Here is a 15132-nt window from a genome sequence, read left to right as displayed (position 1 = left end):
ATTTCTCTACTAAATCTTATGAAAGTAGAAAACACTTCCAGTGGTTAAATGCTCGCCAACAATCAATCACCAGCTTTTAATATTTTGTTTCTTTGCAAATAATATAAAGTCCTCAAGAGAATATTCATATTGCTATTGGATCTTCAGCCTTTCATTGAAGTTAAATGAGACTCTTATTTATGGCAGCCCCACTTCTAAGATGTTTTTACAGTTTTACCTGCTGCAGAATTGAAGTGAAGAAAAAGTTTCATTCTGAGAAAGAGAAATGTAGAAAAATCGCATGCTTCCGTTTGTTTTAATGAACTTACCTTCTGTCGCAGTGTAAGCAGTCAGTAGTTTTATATCTTCATGTATTCTTAATTAAAATGTGTTGTATTCTCAATTTTAAGTAATATTCTAAGACGTATTGCCAGTCTATAAGAACAGGGATATTTTAAGTAGTAAAAAACATACAAAACAGTATAAATGGTATAAAATAAGTGGTCAAATTTGTGGATTTTTGTGTGGATGAGGATAAAAACATGTAAACTGCCACCTTTAGTTGTAATGTATTCAAAAAATACCACAAACCTTTTTTTAAAAATAAAAGTTTTCCATTGTTTTTAAAATCATAAATAATGTTTTTTTTTTTAAATTTCTATACAAAATAAACCACAGCATTAATAACAGTCATTATAAACAAGGATTTTCATAAATCTGGAACAACCCATTAGTCCGAATAGGGGGAAAAAACTAATCTGTGGGAATCATGGGTGGATAAGAATATTGGAAAAGTTAGTGATTTGTGTAGACAGAACATTTTTCAGTCCTTTAAGAGCTTACAGATGATTTTGGCTCAGTGGACAAGAGAGAGTTTTGGAGGTATCTACAAATAAGGAGCTGCATAAATAATAATGGTATTATTATACACCAGTCCATAGACCAGAATGAGACTTGTAGATGACAATTATTGTTGGTAGTGTAAAAATTAAACAGATACTTTTCTTCATTTAATGTGGGAATATTCTTTAGTTTCTCCTTTTTGTAAACAAATAATGAAAAGTATTGGCGAGTGGTTGCAGAGGCCATTGCCAGAATCCCCCCCGGTGTGCTTAGCAGGAGACCGGTCTCTGGGTATATCTAAAGTAAATTTTGGCTTGCATTGACGGGTTTTATTACTGCTTCAAGGATTGCTCTCCACCATTGGAAGAGCCAGACAAAACCAGATCTTGCTGGTTAAAATTAATGACAGACATTGCCTCTTTTGAATCTCTAATTGCAAGGACTAATAATTACCAAGGAAAGTTTTATGAAGTTTGGTCTAATTTTTGGTTGTCAAGTCAAATTTATTCATAAAGTACATTTAAAAACAACCCATGATGACCAAAGTGCTGCACAGACCAGAGCAAGTAGCTAAAATCACAAATACGAGACACATCGACATAAAAAACAAGGCACACAGACAACACAGAGGCACAAACCAAAAATCAGCCACATCATGAGGATTCAAACACTAGCGAATCAAAGTAAGTTTGAGTCTAGACTTAGAAGAGTCGATGGAGGAGGCAGATCTGAGCTGTTCCACAGTCTAAGGGCTGCAACTGCAAAAGCGTGGTTACCCCTGAGCTTTAGGTCAGCCGACCTGAGGGACCTGGAGGTAGAATAAGGGGTTAGAAGGTCTGCGATACAGGAGGGAGCCAGCCCATTAAGGGAGAGAGGACAAGATAGGGGTAATATGGTCCCTCTTCCAGGTACCTGTCAGGAGCCTGGCTGCGGTGTTCTGGACCAGTTGCAGGCGGGACAGGGATGACTGACTAATCCCAGTGTACAGGGAGTGGCAGTAGTCCGAGCGGGAGGGTATAAAGGTGTGGATGCGTTTCTCGTGGATATGATGTATATAAAAGGAAGTAACCTCACAGGAAGTAAATATTCCTACAATTTGTTTTTTTTTGTTGTTTTTTAAAGGAAAATGTGCTACCTCACGTATTGATACATGGTGCCCCCTTATTTTTTATTTTTCATTTGTCTCCACGGTTTATTGTTTGTTTTGTTTTCTTCTGTTTGTTGTGTTACTTATTTTTCATTGATTTACTTCAGCAGCTGCATCATTATGTTTGTATATATTGAAAAAGTTAATAAAAACTTTTATTACAAAGACAAAACAAACCACAAAAAAATAATCAGGTTTTGTTTTCTTGACAGTTTTCTCCTTGTTACGAGGTATCAGCTGCTGCTTTTTGCAGTTATAAGGACTGTTTCCTTTTTTTGTCAGAAAAGAACTTGCTTTTCGTGAATGAAACTCACCCACAAACAGAGCCGAACAGGTCGCCTCATGTGGACATTTTAAGGGTGTTGATTATGTGAATGATCAAATCTCACAAACAAGCGATTTACAACAAGTTTGTGCAGTTAAGAGAGTTTGTTGAATCTGACTTGGAACACTTAAACCTCACAGTTTTAGGGTAAGAATACAAAAATGTTCTTGCATGAGGCCCAATGTGTAGACTGTCTCCTAAACAGCAGCACAATGAAGACTCTATCTAGAATAAGTTGTACTCACCTAACCCTACATCTCTTATCTCTTTCTTGTAAAACAAACAGAAGACATCATGTTATCTTGACTGTGGAAAGTACAGACATAGCAAAGAGATAGTGTGTATACATCCCATAACAGTTTAGATCAGGTGCAGGACGACAAATGACATGAAGGAAAAAAGCAGTGTAGCTTTTTGGATTGTACGTTTCAACCTCACCAAGTCTTCATCAGGCCTAAATACAGATATACACACACAAAAAAAATTTTTTTGCAGGTTTATTGTTGCCGTTTATCAGATGCACTCTGTTCATTTGTCCCCTTTTCCTCACAGGTGCACCTTCATCTACGGTACCCCCACCATGTACGTTGATATGATCAGCCAGCCGGATTTTCATAAATATGACTTGTCGTCAGTGGAGGCAGGTGAGAAAAGGCTGAAATGCTGCTTCTGTGAGACATAACAGCTGAATGCTGAATAATTATTTGATTACTTAAAATTAAAGCCTTTGGTTTCTGCTGTTTTTTTTTGTCTATGTATATATTTCCCTCCTGTAGAATAGAGTTTATTCCATATGTCCAATGCTCTTTTGTTTGTTTTTGTGCTGTAGGCATCATGGCGGGTTCCCCTTGTCCTCCAGAGCTTGTGAAGAAGGTTGTTTCTATAATGGGCATCAAGGGAATAACAGTGAGTGGATCTTACCAATATAACTTCAATATTAGTGTTTTTAAATTTATACAATAAAAATAAAAATAATCTAATTTATCCCACCAAACAACTGTGGCTTTGCATTATAACAAGATGCAATTCAGTTTTGAAACACTAGGGGGAGGCAAATCTTTAGAATAACATCCATTAGATTTAGCAACACCAGACTATAAACCCTGTTTTTGAATTTGGATTAATTTTTATAAGATCTCAGACTTTTAAGGCAGATATCCAAAGACATTTGACATTTTGTAATAAAAAGTCAAAAGACAAAAAGAAGGCTTAGTTTAGTAAAAGGTTTATTGGATGTGAGCAGTTACCACTTCCAAAAGTCCAGGAAATGTAAAAATATTGAATAAACATAAGATATGCTTAAAGTCTACACTCGTCAGTAACCCTCATATTTGTTTTATATTTGTGCAATAAACTTTTTCCTTCTGTTTAAATCATGTTTTTAAATGAATTTTAAAATGTTAAGTGTGATATGAAGACTTTGCATGACAGTAAAGACAGTTTCTTTGTATAAATCATCTTTTTAGGTTTAAAGTCCTGAATTCCCATGTGTGTTCTTTCTTAGCTGTGTTAAAAAATGAACTAAATGCAGTTTTATAGGTCTACTGTGTGGGATGATGAAATACTTTAATAAATGGAAAACGTATTAAGCTATGAAATGTGGGTAAGCTATTAACTTTACCCACATTTTCAAGTCTTTACTGTCTTTTAAATTTCTTGGAGAAATAGGTCTTCAGTCACTCTATCCTTTCTGTAACTATCTCGGGTCTTTTCTCAGTTGATGAGGGGGTAAAACTGACATCACAAAGCAGAAAAGAGGGTACACAAGAGCGTTGATGCCTGCCTGAGCGACATTTGTAGGATGCTTAACAGTTAGCTTATAGTTTGAAGGAGTATCTTTATCTTGTTTGGAGCCATATCTGGCCTGATGATCAATTCTTTATACAGGTAACCAACAAAATAAAGGAGCATCACCTGTTTTAGAAACTTCACCTCCAGTATCTTAAAACTACACCAATAATTGTTTTTATTTATATTAACAGTGGATCAAATTGTTACATGTAATGTTAAAGGTATTGCTCGTAGTGACAAACCCAACTCTAAGAAGCCTTTTAGCCTCTTTTAGCTTATTGTTTCTGGCCTGTAAACTCCAATTTCATCAACCTCGTTTCTAGCAGCAGCACGCCCCTGTTTGCAATAACTGTACACTCTGCCGAGCTCCAACACACAGACAAAACTAGCCGGTGAACGTAGTAGAGCATTTAGCAGCTAAGAGTTAATCTAGACCAAAACAGAGCTAAAATAAGAGTGAATATTGGACTTAACATTCATCAGGTGGCCGAAAATGAGACTTCAAATGAATGCTAATGTTGCTCTGTGTCTTCTGGATGACGAAATAGGCGACTATTTGATAAGGTGATGATATGTCAATGTTGTGCTTTTTCCACTGCCCCCTTGTGGCCAAAAAGATAATAATATTTAAAATAATGTAGCTTTAAAGTTACAATATACAAGTTCTGGAAACTTGATACAAGAGTAGTTTTAGGCTAGAAGTGTGTTCACGTATTGATTGACAGCTGTGAACTCCCACCCCTGGCTTGGCTTTGGCAGTCTCTGATTGGTTAGAAGGTTGAGGTTCGCTTTAAAGTGGAAATAGACAACTTTTTTGCTTTAACTTATAATTTATGAAGTAAATGTTGATTGCACAGTGTAATGGCTATAGAATAATGACACCATTGGCGTTTAGATTGGTTTCCTAGAAGCCTTGCTGTCACTATGCAATTCTGTCTGCCACCGGGTACGAGCACCCGGGAAAATGAAGGCTCAATTTACGGCACAAAGGAAGTGTGTCAACCATTGCGCAACCAAAAGAGGAAGAGGATAGCACTTTTGTTTTCCCCTGTAGCTATTGATAGCTATATCTCAATAATTTGTTTGATGGCCAACCTCTTTCTATTGTCTTATTGCTATATGATAAATGTGGAATATTGCACAGGCAAATCTGATGACACACTTCTTATCTGCATACGTTATGTATACTAAGTATACTACCTGAATAAACTTGTCTTTTGATTTCTAGAGGGCCTTCTTCCAGTTAGCTATGGTAGCTAACAGGAAGGAAGCCCTCTAGAAATCAGTTAGCTAAGCTAGCAGCCCTACAACCACAGAACACTGGATCAGTATCCAGTCAGGCTGATCTACTTGTTCATATGAAAATCAACAGACAGAAAATATGTTATCACCATCTCTATTGTGCAGTTTATTTCATTTTGTCAAAACATAAACATGCTACCAACCCAGTTCGCTTTTCTCAACACATACTAAAGAATTCTGCTTTCATGTCTCCATTATAGATGACATGAACAAACAAACTCACACTTTTTCTCCTAATGTTTTCTTCTAATGTTACTCCCTGCTCCACCCTGACACCAACCCCTGCTGTAGTAACTTGTTTGTGTGAAGCAATAACGCTACTCAAACTATGTTATTACTATGCGATGCACATCATTACAATAGCTTTTGCCTGTTTCCAAATTCAATATAAAATTGTGCAATTGTACAATTGTTCAGTTCTTCAGTGAACATGCTTCTTTCATCTCTTTTATTGGCATTGATCATTTCTTCACAGAGCTGTGCTCTGAGGAAAATGATCTGGTTGTCTTTGCAACAGCAGCACAAACAATAATGCCACTTGGAAACGCCAGTGGGGGAAAGTTGAAAAGTCGTCTGTTTCCACTTTAAAAATTGAGAAGGGGAATATTCTGTACTGCTGCCAGACTGTTCAGTGAGCCTGAGTCACAGAAGCCTTTGACAATATGCTTTGGAGAACATTTCAACAAAAAAATATAAGAAATTACTGCACCTTTTAAGTTTATCTGGTTTATGTTTACATTATTTTCAGGCTAATTGAGACACTGAAACTTATAAGGAGAATACAATCTTCACTAAAGAACATCGACTTTTTTTGTATTCACTGTTCTCGGGAGGAAAAGGCAACACATTTTTCCTCTGTAATCTCTGTGGCTGTTGTTTATTGAAATGCATCCTTTATTTTGATGTTTACCTGAATGTGGTACATTTCCACTTCATACTTAATTCTTCATCTTTGATATGAATGAAGGAAAATGAAATGAAAACATGTCTGAGGTCCATAAAGCTCTTCATGTGTTTGCGTGTGAGAGAGACAGACAAAGAGTGAGCATGTGTATGTACAGTATGAAAGTGTTTGACAACATCTGGCAGATGAATAGATGGACAGTCTCGAAGTAGAATGAGTGAGCATTGCTTTCTTTGCACATGTAGCCGGTCACCTGGACAGACTCCTCCTCAGCGTCTCCTGCGGAAAAGACACACAATCAGCAGCCAAATCAAACAGTCTGCCCTCCAACCAGAGACCCCATGACCTGGACTTGGTGTACTGGACCCCAGGGCCAACATGGAAAAGTTCACACAGGGACAGAGTGGAGAACAGAGAGTTCTGCGGTCAGGAAAAGAGAAGGGAAAAACAAAATCATGCAAAGCCAACTCTGGGCTACTCCAAAACCACCTTAAACCTCGTGGTAACGTCTGAATCCAGTGACACACTGTGCAGGAGTCCAGCTGAAAACTGTACACCAGACCATCACAGGAGGGGTGTGATTTTAGACGTGAATAGAGGCTGGAGTGACGAACAAAACTATACCTAAAGTATTTGCAAAGGTTGTGATCAGTGAGGGTGTCACTTTAAAAAACAGAACTACTATTTAACTTTATTTAAAGGTCAAGTGTCTCCATGGATGTATTTGGAATTGCAAAAACAGAACAAAACAAAACAAAAAGATAAAAGTGCATTTAAAAAAGAATATGAATGATTTATGAGCACCATTTAAAGCCCCTTTGTTAAGGATTTTAAAATTTCCATCTCTGTGACTCCTTGTGGTACTGTCAAAAAAGACAGTATAGTACACCACTAACCAACCCCACAACTTTAGGCACTTTAAAGGGGATGTATCACTCACATTTCCAGAAATGTATTTATAATCTGGGGTTTTACTGGAATATCTTTGCATGATTTACAGTTTAAATTTATTTTTCTTATTCTGGGCTTTTATGTAGCCCCTCAGCCCCCCCTTCCTCCCCCCCATCCCATCCCGGTGAACCCACCTTGTTCTGATTAGCCTGCTGATGTCGGCACGGTAGAAAAAGACGCTGCAAATGAAGCGTTCAGAGCGGGCTGAAGCCCTGGCTTTTGACTTGCAAGTATCGTTTTTACATAACTTCACCTCATGTTTTGGAACTTTTTACCATGTTTAACATCTGACATCATAGCAGTAACAGAAAACCACTAAAAACATAATATGTTCCCTTTAAGATAATTTAACTTTCTGATCAGGAGTTATATTATATGATTTTCTTTGATTTACAAAAATATGATTCTTCTTTTCTCATCACGTCATCGGCTCGTACTGTACCTGTTCAGCTGTGTGTTCAATGGCGTGTGCCCTTTTTGGCTCTCTTCTGCTTGACTCTGCAGCTACTGAAGGCGGTGCTGTCTCTGACTTGCTTGCCTTTCTGCGGAGGTGGAGAAGCACACACTGCATCTGGACGATTGCGACTCGCGTCCATCCACCTGAAGGGTAGAAACCAAAAGATGAGGAGTATTTGTGAGGGCTTAGAGGGTTGGACAACTTATATAAAGAAAGAGAAGGGCTGCTTATGTGAGCATTAAGATACAGAGCTTTTTAGGTGATATTATGTCAGTGTCTCTTTATTTGTAGCCAGTGTCTCTTTATTTCTAGTGGTGAGGCTTTGGGGTCAATTCGTCACTTGACCAGTCCACTATTAGATGGATTGGTCCAACATTTGGTACAAACATCGAAGGTCCCTAATGAAGATTAAGCCTAATGTCTTTGGTGTTCACCCCGACTTTTCATCTAGTGCCACCAGCAGGTTGACATCTTTGGTTGAAAGTCAGGTCTTGACTACTATTGGATGTATTGTAGTCATGTTTGAGCTCCCCCTCAGCATGAATTGTAAAAATTTCAATGATCATCTAACTTTTCGTCTAGCACCATGTCAAAATTTTAATTTGTCTGGTACTTTGGTTAAATCCAGATACCTACAAAACTGTCACTTACATTAGACTCAGCTGTACTTAGTGTTTAGTGCCAATTAGCAAGTATTAGCATGCTAATACCGTACACTCAGACAGTGAACATGGTAAACATAATACCATGTTAAAATCATTGTTGTGGGCATGTTAGTATGCTGATGTAAGCATTAAGTGGCAAAGTATCACCTAAAAGAGCCACTAGGTTGTATAGTTTTGTCTCAGTGTTTCAGGTGAGTCTCTTACTTGCGTAGTGGAACCAGCTGGCATGTGCAGCTCCATGGGTTGTTGGAGAGGGTGACGTTGGTGATGGTACCAAACTCAAGGCTTCTGGGAAGGGACTTTAGCTTGTTGTTGTCCAGGTGTAGTGACTTGATTGCTGTCACACCAGTAAATGCACCATCAGAGAACTAGAAAGATAGAGAGAAATTCAGAGAAGTTATTTTTCATTTTTATGTCACAGTATTGAGGGATCCCTGTTAGGATAGATTTAAATGAGCTCCCTTGAAAATATTCTTTCTTTCATTCAGAAAGAGCAAAACATTTTGAGTCTAGACTTGCTCTTTGTCTCGCATTTAGCATTTTTAATTCCCCTTCTTGAATGTTATAAAGAAGAATGTTTTTAAGGGAGTATCTTGCACTGTTGTGAGTCTTTGAGAAACAGTAAGTATCTACAATTGTTTGGACTCTGGAGCACCTGTATTGGATTAAATCTTTGTCATAATAATTGAATAATTGAATTGAATTGAATAATTGAAAGGCTCCCAAAAATCAAACAAACAAACAAAACTCAATTTAAAATGAAAGAGAAAAATAAATTGAAACCAAAAAATGACCTTAAAGGAAAAAACTTGTGAGTTGTTTTGGCCTTGGATTCTAGGGAGATTTTGTTCAGTTAATATGACACAAATTCATGAAAGATGTGTGTGTGTTTAGCACACTGGAAAATTTTAATTCACTAATAGATACAAACATCAGGAAACTATTGGTGAGCTAAGCTTGTACACAGTGTGCATACAGTGTTGTTAAAAACATGGCGCACATGTCATGCTGACCCATCACCACCACCCATCCTCGTGTTTGTCAGAAGGCAGACAGATGCAGAGTGGGGTAATCTCGCCAGTCTTGCTCTGGCATGAAAGACTCCTCTCATCCTTCCTTCTGCACTGGCTCTTGTGTAAACATTGACAGTCGCGGGGCTCCTTTTTTCCACTTGTGATTCATATGCATCTGCGAGGGTGCTAAAAGCTTCAGAGAGGTGCTAGATGAACCGATCTGTGTTGTGTCAAGTTTAGTCTCCTCCTGGAGGAAGAAGAGGGTGGATGAGAGAGGAGCTAGACTTTGAAGGGTTGTTTTATGTGAGTCTGGCTGTTTTAAAAGTGCCCTTTGGAAATTTCCACTGTAGAGCGACGAGTAGCTGAGGGTATGGTATTTTGAAGCAATGGAAGATGGATGACTTCCAGCATGGTCGGGGTGTTTTCGCTCACTGTCGTCTCCCTCTTTGGGCCGCTCCTTTGCCAGGAAGGCTCGCAAAGGGCCCAATTGTCCATTCAACTGGGGCGATGGCAAGCTAAAAATATTCCTCTTCATGGACTGTGGAACACCCTGCCTCTATTTACCTGTCTCCTAACCCCTCCTGACCTGTTTACAAGACCCTCCTAGCGAAAGTAGAAAACACACCTCGCTGAAAATAACACTTGTGTAATAATTAGACCCAGACATGCTTGGCCAAGGTCCAGCAAACAAAAACACTCTAAAAATATCTGCATTTGGCTGGAAAATGGCTCAGTCTCTCCGGCCATGTGTGCCTTCTCCTGCTGCTTCCACCTGGCTCTCGCACAGTCCCAGCGTGAGAAGGTTGTTATTTTACAGTTTTCCCCTTCGGGATGCCTCCATGCTGTGGCACAGGTACACTCAAATGTCGGCTTAACCTCAAGTATGAAGCAAATGTGCTCTCAGGAATGTCTGAAAAGCACTGTAGCATGGTATAGCATAGAGTTTATACTGTATACATTCATTACATAGCTGTGGTAGAGCTGGATGGAAGATGGACGTCTTACAGTCAAACATATCTGAGCATCATTCTGGAGGTTCATCTGATCAGATACCATGTGGCAGGTTGATGTTTAGGATGATGAAGGATGATAGCAGGACGAATATTTGTCATTGAAGTTCTCAAACACTGTGTAATGATGCTTTTGACGATCTCAGATTACACTTTAAATTCAGGAGTGACCAGCACAAACATACAGTGTTAAACCACCAGTGATGAAGCAAGATATTTAGAGCTGCAATGATTAGTTGATTAATTGATTAGTTCCCAACTATCGAATTAATCAGCAACTGTTTTGATAATCGATTAATTGGTTTGAGTTTTTTAGAAAAAAAATTACAAATTCTTTGATTCCAGCTTTTCAAATATGAATATTCTCTGGTTTCTTTAGTCTTTTATGATAGTAAACTAAATAATCTTTGAGTTTTGGACTGTTGTGGACAAAACAAGACATTTAAGGGTTTTCTTTTTTTCATTTTTTTGGTTTTATTTACCCAGTTTTTGAGATATCTGTCTCTAGATGTCTGCCTCCACCCCAACACAACGGAGTAAAATGTAATTTGAAAAGTTCTTTCCAGAAATAAAGCCCCCATTATTTAAGATAATCCACAAAAAAACACTATTTCTGCCAAAGAAATAGTCCCTCCACCTATCTTTTCAGTGCATTCACCTTCATTTTATTGGGTGGAGGCAGAAATCTTCAAGACAGGTTCCAGCACATGTGCATCCTGAAGCTTTACCCAAAACACATTCCATTGAGATGGAAAAATACATCATCACTGAGCCAGATGCGGAGGAAGCAGAATCATACAAACCAACTGCTGCATTAGGAAGATTCAGTTACGCAACTTATGTAAATGTTGGTTGGTTATGTTACTATTATGGTAGTCAGGACTTATGATAGAACTAGTGTAGATGCATCCATTAACACCAGACATGTATGTTGTGCACAAGATTAGAAAAATGCCTGTAGGCAGTCTGTGAGGGGTGTTGGCTGTTGGCAAGTCGGTACATGTAAATATGCTGACGAAATATAGTCTAGATGCCAGACCAAAACAAATAAACAAATATTAAGACAGACATAAAAAAGACCTTTTCATAAGATTAACACATTATTTTGTTCTTGATTGAACTATTTTATTAAAAACCGAGGATTAAAATCTTTGGTATAGGAATTATAAATTACATAATCCTAACATATCTCTATAATTCTTAGCTGAAAACCAATATTTTTAGCTTTGACTGTCTACATTTTAGGCATTAGATATTAGAATCATGCTAATTCTGTGTAGTAAATACCAGGTGAAACCACTGACTCACCCTCTCCAGACCCATGTTGTCCAGGTGTAGTTTCTCCATGTAGCGCCCAAAGCTCTGGAAGGCGTTGTCTGGGATGGTCTTCATGGGGTTCCTCCCCAGCGTGAGTTCCTCCACCACACGCAGTTTGCTCAATGCCGCGCTGGGATAGGTGGTCATCTTGTTCCTATCCAGGTGAAGTATAGCGAGGTTCTCCACATCGTCCAGACAGCCCGGCTGCAAGGTTGACAGTTCGTTCCCACTCATGTGCAGCCAGCGCAAGTCTTTGGCACCTGTGAAGGTTCCCACCCGCAGCTCACGGAGGTTGTTGTCATTCAGCTGTAGAATAAAAAGGTTGATCATGGGTGAGAAGATGCCCTTAGCCAACTCGCTGATCTGGTTCCCATCTAGATAGAGGTAAGTGAGCTCGGTCAGGTCATCGAAGGCGCCTGGCTTGATGCTGCTGATCTCGTTGTTGGACAGGTAGAGGTAGATGAGCTTCTTCAGCCCCTTGAAGGCTTGGGATCCGATCTCTCGGAGTTGGCAGTGCTGCATGTGTAGAGAGATGAGTCCCTTGCTATCGCTGAAGGCCCCGGTGGGTATGCTGCCCAAGTTGTTCCTCTGCAGGTTCAGCAGACGGGTGGCCTCCGACACACGAGGGATCTTCTTCAGCCCGACATTGTCACAGATGACGTGCTGAAGGTCGCCGTGGCAGTGGCACAAGCTGGGGCACTGGCTCGGGGCGCCCTGCACTGCAGGACCCAGGACCAGGAGACAGGTCCCCAGCAACAACCAGCTCACACAACGCATCCTGACAGACTCCTAAATGTCCGCCGACTTTGTTAGAGTGTCTTCCAGTCTTTTAGCAGAACAAGAAGATGTAAAAAAAAATCCTCTGAGAGAAGCAGTGCCGAGAAGTGTAAAGAGGAAAGGCAAAAAGTTGAACTGAACTGTGTTTGTGTGTGTGTGTTGAGAGAGAAACAGAAAGAGAGAAGGAGTGTAAAGGTGACTGAGCAAAGGTGGGCAGTGCAGAGAGACATTCACTTTGAGAGGAGGATGGCCAGTCAACAGAACACACATGACTATTTATAACATTTACTTGAGGAAAAAAACTAGGAGGGCTTGCCAGAGTGTTAGAGCGAGAGGTTTGCAAGAGGAAGTCAAGTGTCTATGAGAATTTAACCCTAAATGAGCAGGAAGACGACGCTCAGTCTAGGCTAGTGGCTTCATTTTTGCAGGAGTTGCATAAACGCTCAGACAAATCATAAAAAAGACACATGCTCATGCATCCGTTTTTTTTGTTTGTGTTTCTTTATCATTTTTACATCAGAGTAACCTCCAGGTATATGTTTAACAATGTGGCGTGAGGTCAAGTTCGATCTGTACACGCTGCCAGACATCTCTATTGTTTTTCAGTCTGCGGTGGCAGGAAAAGGAGCCACTCCTGTGCAGCTGTTTTATAACCGATAATAGTCTCCAGATGGCTGGCAGGAGGAGAGATGCTGTTTCAAGTCAAAACAATTGCAAAAAGATACTTCATCATGCCAGGAATGAACGTTTGAGATGCCACTTTACATTCCTGTATGCATTCTTTCGGTCTTTTTCCTCAGAAAATGAGCATGGGTGTTATGTAATGTAGTGGTCATTTGCAGTCAAACATGTGAGTTGTTACTGTGATTGTGTCTGTCAGCTTTCCACTGCTAGAGATGGAGAAGCTTATGAGTCTCTTGTGAAGTTATTTTTCAAAGTCTGCTGCTGCTGTGAAAAAAAAAGGACTTATCCATGAAAAGTTACCAGTCAGATCTGAGAACAAACTTTGTTTTTGCTGTTCTTGATACCTACTTGAGTATTAAAATAAAACATAGAAAAAAATGAAGCAGAAGTCTTGTTGCCTGGCTATGGTCTGTGGATAGTTTGGCTAAGATTGATGGACCCACCCAGGATAAATGGAATCTAGAGTTTACTTAACAGATCTAACATTTTATTGGGAATATCGTCTCCTCCCTGATTTTCCAGGTAACCTCCGCTAAAATGCTGTGCAGGTATTATTTGTCCAACAGACATGAACCTTTCTGCCTTTGAGTGTATTTACACCTGTGAGCAGTGAATTTTATGTCACCGATCTGACTCCTTCCTCTTCGAATATTTTCTTTTTCTTCTTTCATCATGAGTTTATCTCATCTCTTGTTGTAAAGTCTGAATCAGCAAAGTAACTCTATCAGTTATCAGATAAATGTAATGGAGTAAAAAGTAGGAAATGTAGAAAGTCTCCAAAAACAGAAACACTGATGAACATCAGTTGAATTAATGTATTGGGTTTACAGCTGAAACAATTAATTTATATACAGAAAATGTATTGGCTACTACTTTCATAATGGATTAACCATTTGAGAATGTAAATTCCAGCTTTTGCAATATGATGGTTTTCTGCTTTTTTCTGATTTTATATCGATGTAAACTGAGTATCTTTACATTGCCATTGACATTTTAACACATCACTTTGGGAACTTTCATTTAACTGGCAAACCCACTGGTTGTACTCTGTGTATCTGACCTTCAGGTGTGTGTGTGTATGTGTGTGTATGTCTAAGCACAATATATGAATGTATATGTTAGTTTAAGTGGAGCTCCTGTTGGGTGAACAGAAAGGTGTTTTTTGCAAAAAAAGAGAAAATTTCTTTTCTTTATTTAAGTTGTTATTAAGTATCCTGGTATTGATTATTAATTATTAACTTAATAATTAACTTTGCAAGTAAGCACAATTTGTTGGATTGTTGGATTGTGAGTTGTAATTTAAGATGGGGAAAGTCTGTCAGTGGTGTGGCTTTCGTCCAGCAGTGTGGTTTCACTTCTGTACATGCTGTCTTTACTTCTTTCCTCTATTATTTTTACCCAATTTGTTTAATTTTTTCCTGCTTCTTCCAGTGACAAATGGTGAATTTTGCTGTTAAGGAATGTTACTCAGTGTATATTTTTCAGTTTTGAATGAGAAATAACTTCAGAAAGGAAACCTTTATTAGTTCAGGAAATTATGTTATTTCTGTCACCCATCCAAATACTTTCAGGTTCACCTCACCCCAACAGAGAAAGAGAAAGATTTTCTTAAGGCTCAATCTCTGATTGTTTGACTGTCATGTTTCACCTTCTCTTGGCTCACAGATCATCTGAAAAGCCCCCACAGTACAGTGAGCTAAGATCTTTTTGTTTAATGAACACCCTAAAAATATTTCAGACAATGCAAAAAAGAAGAGAAAAGAAAAGAAAATAGGTTCTGATAAAAAAGAATGATAGACGTAAGAGATCTCTGCGTCAGGTGTGCCAGTTGTCAGAGGGGCACCACATACCTCACTGAGCTCCTAGGCTTGCACTTGTTTGCTCCTGTGGAGTTATGAAAACCTCTGCTAGACTATCAAGAAAAGATGACACCATTGTGACATGTGGTTTGTGTTTGTGATTGACAG

General features: G+C 38.9%; 2 protein-coding genes across 2 annotated transcripts in view; one reads left to right on the top strand and one right to left on the bottom strand.

Moving 5' to 3' along the window:
- acsf2 (acyl-CoA synthetase family member 2) overlaps positions 1-15132 on the top strand; it is a 37127-nt gene that overhangs the window by 14074 nt on the left and 7921 nt on the right. The window contains exons 9-10 of the mRNA XM_042396957.1: positions 2847-2938; positions 3124-3200. Coding sequence (XP_042252891.1) covers positions 2847-2938; positions 3124-3200 — 169 coding nt within the window. The remainder of the gene's footprint in view (positions 1-2846; positions 2939-3123; positions 3201-15132) is intronic.
- Positions 4550-15122, bottom strand: chad (chondroadherin). Its single transcript, XM_042396958.1, has 4 exons — positions 11696-15122; positions 8569-8732; positions 7685-7842; positions 4550-6570 (listed from the first exon to the last, which is right to left on the bottom strand). Exons 1-3 carry the CDS (start codon positions 12479-12481, stop codon positions 7701-7703), a joined length of 1092 nt encoding a protein of 363 aa, XP_042252892.1. The 5' UTR covers positions 12482-15122; the 3' UTR covers positions 4550-6570; positions 7685-7700.

Source organism: Thunnus maccoyii, chromosome 20, assembly GCF_910596095.1.
Source record: "Thunnus maccoyii chromosome 20, fThuMac1.1, whole genome shotgun sequence".
Classification (NCBI taxonomy): domain Eukaryota; kingdom Metazoa; phylum Chordata; class Actinopteri; order Scombriformes; family Scombridae; genus Thunnus; species Thunnus maccoyii.
The sequence above is the reverse complement of the archived record's forward strand: the minus strand, read 5'-3'. Positions and strand labels throughout refer to the sequence as shown.

What these genes read in the sequence shown, in the direction of transcription:
- chad (XM_042396958.1), bottom strand. Translation starts at nt 12,481, where the DNA reads ATGCGTTGTGTGAGCTGGTTGTTGCTGGGGACCTGTCTCCTGGTCCTG. An exon ending in ACAACATGGGTCTGGAGAGG is followed by an intron (nt 8,733 to 11,695) that starts GTGAGTCAGTGG and finishes CTATCTTTCTAG; the next exon opens with TTCTCTGATGGTGCATTTAC. An exon ending in CAGCTGGTTCCACTACGCAA is followed by an intron (nt 7,843 to 8,568) that starts GTAAGAGACTCA and finishes TCTACCCTTCAG; the next exon opens with GTGGATGGACGCGAGTCGCA.